The sequence below is a fragment of the Salvia hispanica genome, chromosome 2 (genome assembly GCF_023119035.1).
Source record: "Salvia hispanica cultivar TCC Black 2014 chromosome 2, UniMelb_Shisp_WGS_1.0, whole genome shotgun sequence".
NCBI lineage: Eukaryota > Viridiplantae > Streptophyta > Magnoliopsida > Lamiales > Lamiaceae > Salvia > Salvia hispanica.
In genome coordinates, this window is record NC_062966.1 from 29,872,739 (window position 1) to 29,882,079 (window position 9,341).

Here is a 9,341-nt window from a genome sequence, read left to right on the forward strand (position 1 = left end):
TGAAATCAAAAGGTAGCAACAATCATGCTGACTGTGAATCTTGTGACGCTGAAAATAGAATTTTCATAAACAGCAGTCTATAATTGCATTTCTCTAAGCATCAAGTCTGCTACGCCTAATAAACCATAGTAAGATGCTAAAGTAGCTCAACTATAACCACATAAAGTCATATGAAACCACATGATGAAAATACGATGGTATTAAAGGAGACACATTTGAGACTGAAAAAGGCAGTATATGTTCACATTGATGCCTATTGTTACTCTTCAAACTCATGAATGTGATCCAAGAGGTAATTGGCAGCCAACTCCTCGTTCTTGTTGCACGCAAAGAACACCTCCAGGACAAGTTCTCGATCAAATCCCATAGCTTCAAGCTGTAAAAGAGATAATAAAAACTAAATGAAACAGTCCCATTTCTAATCGTTTACTACTTCAGATATTTATCAGTGAAAATACAATTGGTTGAATGATAGTATAAAAAAAAGAGGACGGCTAACAAATACACTCAGTCTATTTGTGTATCAAATATCAATGTGTGTGTGTGTTGGATGGTGGGGGTGTGGGAGGAGGAGGGGAGTGGCTTCGTTGCATCTAAACCAACTAGGTAACCGAAAACATTCTGTGGCCCACGATAAAGGCACATCTCACTAAAGATTTCAGAAGGTGTTGCAATCTTCAGGAACACTAAGAATTGAAATTTAGTCAAAGAGCCTTACCCTTTCTATAGCTTCACGTTCCTCAGGAGTAACTGATATAGCCTGTGGCATTGATCCTGCAAGCTGACCCAGTATGTTGTCAACACTGCATCGAGAAAAGAAGCACATATTTAGGACCCAATTATATAAACTCACAGCTGCAACTATGTTTTCAGCATAAATAGAAAACTTATTGTACCCTTCCCCGCCTTCAGCTGCTGGCTCATTGATAAGACGGAGAAAATCAGCTTGGTGTTCTTGAATCAATCTTACTAACTGGGGATTTTGCTTTCCTAGTTCCTGAAGCATGGGCTGCCAACAAATAACGATATCCCTCAAGTCTTAGCAAACAGAAACGCGTCTTAAATTATTGATAGAGCATAGATACTCATAATAAGAGTGCCTCCTCGTACCTGCAAGATCTGAGGGTTGGCCTGAACCATCGCTCTTAAGGCTTGAAACTGCAGCAGAAAATATGAGCAAAATGCTTTCACGAGTGATATGTTGAGACATGAAAATAATTAATTTTGATTGAGGTACTCAGATTCACACAACTGTACCTGGGGACTGTTACGTAGAAAATCTAGTGTATTCGCACCACCAGCATTTGCACCCATACTTGGAAACCCCTATATAATATTACCATGATTCTATGGCCCAAATAATTATAATAAGATCTATGTAAAGCAAAACCTAAAATATACAAGAACCTGTGGAAAAAGATCCAGTGGATTAGCATTGGGGCCAGTTGAAGGTACAGCTGCTGGTTGAGCTGCTTGAGGTTGAGAAGGAACATTAACAGCCTGCCCACTTGGAACACTGGCGGATGTAGGAGGAGCTTCTGCTGATTCAGGGATCCCCTGGGATAAATTAAAAGCGAGTAATAAGGAAAGAGCCAACACCAGTGATGGTTAACCAGGAGAAGCATGAATAAAATAGGTCACCGCATGGCAGAAACTCTCAAGTAATAGGTCAGGTTGAGAACAACATAAGAACGAATAAGAGTGATGTCGCCTAGTTCCATGAATGCATCCATATCGTGAAAAACATAAACATCCTTTTTTTCATAGTCAGGTTTACACATTAGGGCATCATGTGAATGTTCCCCGCTATCAATAAAAACATCAGACCAATTTTCAGTAAATATTAGAAATAAACATCACATGCTTACAGAGTATAAATATTCAACTGCTCTTTCTGGATTGTTGAAAGCAGCACGGAGGGCTCGAACAACTGTATCTCTGTCCCAAGTTCCCCCACCCATATCAAGAATCTGCTGGATTGTTCCGTCAAGGTTGCTACCAGCAACTAGATTAGATGCAGCTTCACCATACACAGCTGCACTGTGATAAAAAAAAAAAAACAATCAATACCCACAAAATACCATTTATTCAGATCACATTCATTAAATAGAAAGCTATGCTGAGCAGAGCCTGATTGACAACAAATCTCATTTGACAGATACTCACACTTCACTGGCAGCTGAAGCAGGAGCAGAAGCGGCCACAGGCGCAGCAGCTCTAAAGAAATTTAAATACCATTCAAGGCATATTAGTTAGAAAGGAAACATATCTACTCACTCACAAGCATCCACGCAAAATATACAGGAAAGTGTGGCGAGGTGATAAATGGAACTTCAAGCAATATCAGAACACATAAAGACAAATCTCACACTTCTGAAGGGGGCTGAGGAGTATTGGATACTGGGGTTGAGGTTGGCGCTGCACTAGTTTGTGGTGCCTGTCAGACAACTTTGATTAATCATTACTCGTGCCACTCTCACCAAATGATCACAATGTAAGCAAAATTAGATGTGTTCAATCATGCGTATGTAGAGAGTGGGCACTGAGAAGGATATTTCACAGTGCAATGATGGGTAGCAGATTTATAAAGGAAAAAATTAGATCCAAGAGAAACAGAGAGAACCAGTTTGTTATAAACAAGATTGAGCACATTGGATACAAAAAAATTTAAATAGCTTCATATACTATGATTCCGGGGAATAATTACAAGGTTTACAAGGCAATGATAGCTACCAGCAGTACAAAAGGTTGGCAATGAAAACAAGGGAAGATACTATAACCATTGAAGTTTAATTTAGTCCCTCAGGCCACATCTAAGAGGCCATCTTCAACAATTACAATCAAGATTTCATTTGATAGTGCTTGGGCTGATTTTACACATGAGAACAATTCCAAAGGAATGAAAATAAAATGCTTTTAATCAAACCATTTTCACAAATTTAAAACAAGTTTGAGGTTATAGAATTCCTTTCCCAGAAAGATACACACCACCTTGAACATTATTAAGTAGAGAAAAGTTAAATCAATTTATCAGAATAGGCCAGTCAACTATTCCTTAAACTTCATAGTATTCATATGTGGAATTGTAGACGCTCTGACAAGATCACCAATAGATAAAGCTACTGATTCCACATTCTCTATCTAGAATCAAACAGAATAAATTAAATAAAAAAACAAAAGCATTTAACTAAATATGTAGTAAATCCAGCTTCACCTTTATGGAAGGTGCACTCGATGTTGTTGACCCTTCGCCTGGAGATACTTTGGTCTGCAGCATTTAACAAAATTTATAAAATGTACTAATACACATAAAATTGTAGCATCAAAAGTTCTATAAGGATACAGAATACATGACAAAAGAAATAATTTATACCTAGATAGGGGAGACATGTACTTTTGAAAGATCTAGGTATCACAAGCTTTAGCTAATTATTAAATCAATTAGAAATAGATCAGATCTTACCTTGGAAAGCATAACAACAACAAAACTACTTTCAGCAACTTTATTTTCTTCGAGTGTTGTGCCATCTTTTAGAACCTTCCCCTGATAAATGATCATTTGTTGAGAAGCAGGATAGACATTTTCCCCTTGATTACTTTCTATGACCTTTTTCACATCTTCAACCTGCCAAGCAAACAAACGTAAGCTAACAGAAAGTCCAACTCAAGGCAACAAACTCAACTCTATAACTCTGAGGTGGAAACTACATTTGCAGTATAAGCTATTAAGCTTTTACAGGACATGTCGATATACATTTATTGCAAGTAATTGCAATCCATTCATACTCATATGTGAAATATCTACAATTTCATTAAGACCACCCAAGTGAGCATATGTGTCCATACAATGTTCTCCTTATACTTCCACCTCTAGGACAGGCTTGCCATGTAAATCTAATGAAATTTTTCTTTGTGCAATTTTGAATAAGAAATTGAAAGTTTGAAACGCATTATAATAATCTGATCAGCACAACCAAACTGTCAGGGTAATTACATACTGTTAAGTATGAAAGAATTTTAACACCAACAAAGCCAAGAAATAAGTTAGCCACTTCGGCAAGAAATATCGAACTCAAGCAAACCCTACATAGGAAATTTTAGAGGCAATGTAATCAATTCCTCATAGAAATTTGAGATTTTTTATACACTAAAAAGACAATTATCAACAGTTTTATGCATGCCAATTTGATCGCTTTATCGTACTGTCAGGATCTATGTCCAAAAATATTAGCCCATCCCCGTATAGCCTATTTGCTTGATCACATATTTCTTAATCAATAGATAATTTCATGGAACTTGACAAATTCAGCTTCCTTCGGCACAACACTTAAAAGAAAATGCTTCATTTGTCCTCATGAGCAATTTTAACACGCAATTTAAGAGAATTTCACCAAAAGTCCATTCTTGACCTCCACACCACCATTCACCAATTGGAACACTACCAAATCAGCCACCCAATACTCTCAGGTTACATAAATATCAATATTCCTAACTTTGATAAATAAATTGCATAGCCTCAGATGAGAATTCATTGGTCTAACAGCATTGGTAGCCTAAATCAATCCAGAACATATCATAAATTGCCAACACAAAATTGAGTAATTGATACTCAAACAACGAACAAAATAAAACATCAAATCAAACAAATAGACATACCCTTAAACATCACAGCTACTCAACCAAGCATAGCAAACTGAAAAGTTGTCACAGAACAATCACACAAAATACTCCCACAACTTAAAATTACACATGAATCCGCAAAAAAGAAAATTAACATAAATAGAAAAAGGCTCGCGCATAATTTAGACGAAAACTTGGCATCGATAGAGATTCATAGAATAAACACAAAGACGAAAACCGAATAGAATCGAACCCTGTCTTCCGCTTTCACTTCGATTTCAAAATGAGAGCCCTTGAGCGTCTTCACGAAAATCTTCATCTTTACAAAAATTTCACCCTATTTTTCGTTGAGTAATTCTAGCAGCTGCCTGTATTTTCTGCAAATTGGGATCGGTGAGAAAATATAGGAAAAAGGTGAATACAAGATGCACGACGGTGCAAGAAACGAATTATTTATTTTTCAGATTTAATATTTATTTTGTTAATCTAATTCATGCTATTATCTCACGCGCCTTGGTTACCGTGAATGGCCTAAGTAGCAAGTGCGTATATATTATTGGAAGGTGTAATGCACGATATAAAATTGAGGATAGGATATGGATTGGGAATAAGAAACCATAGATTTTTTTCCCGACGAAATAGAAATACACTATTGTTTTGTGTGTTTTGGGCTGTTCATGGTGGCCCCAATGTACATTATTGGGCCGACCCAGTTTAGACTAGGTTAGGCCCACATTTCATTTCGTTTTTAGGAGAATTTATGTAACCTAAATAATTGGTCAAAGCTTATTTCCTTTTTCTTTGTTTTTCAAATGTAGTATAATGAAACTGGCTAAGAGAAAAGAAGTGAGGGCTAAAAAGAGGGAACTTGTTTAAATTCATTGTGTATTAAATTTGGTTTAAACAATTATCGATGTTTAGTACTCCATATGAGTGATGACCAAGTACTTATGTAGTCAGATTATAGTGTAGTGACCATAAAGCATAGTTGGTTTGGTAATATTTTTCCCTTTTACTCACAATAGGGGGCAACTAAATCATAATTGTGTTAGGTGTATGTGTTGTATCTAAAAATTGAACTATACATTCTATGGGTAAATCGACGAATTCAAAGTGGCTTTTTGAATTTTGATAGTGAATGAAAACGAAATGGAAAATCCACAATATAGTGTGTGGACTGCCTACGAATGTTCAAGTGGGTTTCCGTCCCACATTAAACACATCTCATCTAGATGCATTTTGCTTTCCCACTTTCCACGCTATCCACGAACACTGAACACATACATTTTGCCTATTTTATCTTTCATATTTATAGTCGAGATAGATATTCATACTGATTTCTAAATATATTTGTATTAATGGCCGGTTTAATATTATTCAGGTCTCATTATTTCATTTAAAAGCGTTGAAAAATAAAGTGATAAAATATACACTCCGTAAAGTTTTGTAAATGATGTTAAAAATTAATTGTCACGTTATATGGGAGTTTGAAAAGTTATTATAAGGTACGGTGGGAAATAGTAATGTAATCAAATGCAAACTCTAAATATTATACAAACTTTAAATTATAATATGAACCATTAGAAAATATCAACAGATGATAAAATAATAGCAACAAAAAATGTCAACACAATGTCAACTGTTGATGTTATGTTAAAATTGTATTGACGTTGTATTGATATTGTGATGACATCAAAATCTTAAATTTTACACTATGTTGATATTGTGTTGAAAAGTTTGAAATTTGTACAATATATGAATTTGCATTTATTTTATCACTACCGTGGGAAATATATATTATGTGTGTGAATAATAAAGGTGCGTTAAAAGGTAATATATGATGCATTATGAGACAATCTGAAAAACTTATGAGCCGTCAATACATCATAGTTATAAAATAAGATGTGATAAATTTGATGAGACATCATTTTTATACTACATATTATTACTAAGATAGGAGAAAATTGATTATATATAGCACCGTATCACGCACTACAATAATAACTTATATTATTATACTAATATATTATTACACATTTTAAATAATTAATTAGTCATAGACATATAGTAGTCTCTGATCGCAATCGTGATTCATGACTAATCGATCTATTTATATATGAAGCTTGAATGCATAATTGAAAAAGTAAAGAAGATGAAAAAAGTGAAGTAATTAATTTATTATTAGTGTGAATAGGTTTCACTTAGTTAGAAATAATTGAGATATGAAAATCTTTTGGCCCATGGAATATGATCGTTCACAACGTTAGTTACCTTCTTCAAAGACTCTTTAACTTCATTGTGAAATTCAATTACAAAGCATTTTTTATACGCCAAATTCGCTTAACGACCAAATTGTTTAGATCCCGACTTACGAGTTAGTTACGCCTAATTAAACAATATTTCCATCAAGTATAAAAAAATAAAGAGATATTAACAGTATATTTTTCGCCTAATTTTCAAACTAGCATCATAGGGTGCTATTGGGCTGGCAGTGTTTCGGGTGTCCATCCAAAATCACCCGACCCGAAACCCAAATCCGAGTAATCAAACAACCCGTCTATCGCCACGTATTCACCGTTGCCGCTCCCATAGTTCGACTCCGGCTCCCCGAGTCCGAACTCGAACGAGTCATAACCCGGCATCTCCCAGAACTCGCTCCCGAGTTCAGACGAGTCAGACTCAACACGGACCAACTCAGTCACTTCCAAAGAAGAGGAAGAAGACGCTGTCGGCGGAAGCCCGAGCTCATCATCAGAAGCCCCCAACAAATACCCTAGATCCGGCCGCGAATCGCCGGAATCCGACGTGAGATCGACCAATTCGACAGCTTCCCCAGGAGAAGCGATGATTTCCTCCTCGAAGCTCTTCATGAACAAGTCGAGATCCTGAGCTGCGGCGCAGAACTCGACCTCGTCGTCAAATCCATCCAGGAGATTCTCCCGGAGCCGCTTCACCTCCGGCGAGTAAATCTCCAGCTCCGCCTCCTCCGATTCACCTCTGCCCCTCTTCTTCTCATTCAAGGCCTCCATCGATTAACAGAAATAGTGTAGAGAGAGAGACAAATGCGTATGGTGTGATGAGAGAGTAAAATGGGCGAGGGAATATATAAGGGGTGAAAATGGGGGTAATGATGGTGACGTGGGAAATCAGAGGGGGCCAAATCACGAGCGCCTCGCCAATTTAATATTGCTTTCCGTAGACGTGTCTGCTCATCTGCTGTCTCTTATTCTTGGTCTTCACTTTTTCTTTTATCCGTTTTCTTTTCTTCCTTTTCTGGAATTTATGACTCGGGGCTCATTAACTGGATTTGAATGTGTATTTGGCGTCCGCCTCTGTGGGGCCTACTCTGGGCGTAGTCAAATTCTTTTTTCCTTTTTTCCTTTTTTTAAATTTTATGTGGGTTGGGGCGTAAAATGTAAATGAGGTTGGCCGTCCGCACCACCGATGAGAGCGATCCAACGCGATAAATGTGACGTGTTTTGTTTTTTATGAAAATTATAGGGATATTTCGCCCACTCGATTTAGGATTTTTAGATGGGAAACGGTTTGAGGAATCAATGTGAAGATACAAATTTCGTTGCATTGCTCTTTCCTTAATCACTAATAAATATGAGATGGATGTAACTCGTCGCCTTCCATTTTCTTTTGTCACATTTGATAAGTAAATTTTCGATAATAAGGCCATCCGCAACGCTGTCTCTTATCCGTCTCTTAACCGTCCCATCTCTTAACTATTCATGGGTCCCACTGTACTTTTCAGCTCATCTCTTAACTAAGAGACAACCAACACCTGCATCCCTCCATCTATTAACCATCTCTTATCCATCTCTTAACTATTCATTCAATTTCATTTTTTAATTTTTATTTCCAACAAATTCAATTAATAAAAACACACTTAATTAAATAAAATAAAATCACAATTTAAAGGCCTAAAAAATTATAAAATACATAATTATAAAATACATAATTAAAAAATAATATAATTAAATAAAATAAAAATTACAATTTAAAGGCCTAAAAAATTTAAAAATGCATGATTAAAAAATGCATGATTAAAAAATACATAATCAAAAATACATAATTAAATATTAAAATTTACAAATTTTTTTTTCGAATTTTCAATTTTTTTTTAAAAAAAATAAATTTGTGACGTCATAATTCCGACGCCCACTCGCGAGCCGGCGAGTGGGCGTCACGCCATCGCTTAGCGCGCGCCACGTGGCCGCGCGCGTCGTCTCTCCAGCTCGAGGCCGGCCTCTTCCGAACGCGTCGGGCGTCGAGACATCTCGTCTCGTCGAGACGAGACGGGAGCCGCAACGCTGTCTCGATGCCGTCTCGTCTCGTCGAGACGAGACCGAGACCGCAACGAGGCAGCGTTGCGGATGCTCTTACAATTCATGACCATACGTTTGCCGGTTGTATTTTGCAGGTATAATACTTAATGTGACGTGGTGATGGATCTATCTCTTTTTGCAGGATGAGTTCAGAACATGTTTTACTAAGTAGAGTATTATTATTAGAGGCAATATTTTTTTTCGGAACTTTGCTAAAGCATAATTTTAATTCGTAATATTTAAATAAATAATACCTACACAATATAAGACATCTGAATTCAAGATATGAAAATTTTATGAGATTACGTGAGATGATTTTTTTATCAATATAGAGCATACGTTGGAATGATAAATTGCAATTGGGGATATATATTCCAACACGTATCA

At 36.5% G+C, this 9,341-nt stretch overlaps 2 protein-coding genes across 2 annotated transcripts; both read right to left on the minus strand.

Annotated features, from left to right (window-relative positions):
- On the minus strand, positions 1–5,050 carry LOC125207112 (ubiquitin receptor RAD23d-like). Its single transcript, XM_048106328.1, has 12 exons — positions 4,874–5,050; positions 3,464–3,625; positions 3,215–3,268; positions 2,370–2,437; positions 2,167–2,217; positions 1,869–2,040; positions 1,408–1,557; positions 1,258–1,326; positions 1,111–1,158; positions 897–1,009; positions 719–803; positions 1–376 (listed from the first exon to the last, which is right to left on the minus strand). Exons 1-12 carry the CDS (start codon positions 4,937–4,939, stop codon positions 260–262), a joined length of 1,155 nt encoding a protein of 384 aa, XP_047962285.1. The 5' UTR covers positions 4,940–5,050; the 3' UTR covers positions 1–259.
- Positions 5,051–6,887: 1,837 nt separating this feature from the next.
- LOC125204105 lies at positions 6,888–7,715 on the minus strand. Its single transcript, XM_048102663.1, has one exon. It carries the CDS (start codon positions 7,647–7,649, stop codon positions 7,098–7,100), a length of 552 nt encoding a protein of 183 aa, XP_047958620.1. The 5' UTR covers positions 7,650–7,715; the 3' UTR covers positions 6,888–7,097.
- Positions 7,716–9,341: the final 1,626 nt, after the last annotated feature.

Bases quoted from the DNA above. Each gene is read 5' to 3' on its own strand.
- LOC125207112 (XM_048106328.1), bottom strand. From the start codon at position 4,939: ATGAAGATTTTCGTGAAGACGCTCAAGGGCTCTCATTTTGAAATCGAA. The intron at 3,269-3,463 runs GTAAGATCTGAT...TAAATGCTGCAG, and splicing joins TTGTTGTTATGCTTTCCAAG to ACCAAAGTATCTCCAGGCGA. The intron at 1,159-1,257 runs GTACAGTTGTGT...TTTCTGCTGCAG, and splicing joins TTCTACGTAACAGTCCCCAG to TTTCAAGCCTTAAGAGCGAT.
- LOC125204105 (XM_048102663.1), bottom strand. From the start codon at position 7,649: ATGGAGGCCTTGAATGAGAAGAAGAGGGGCAGAGGTGAATCGGAGGAG.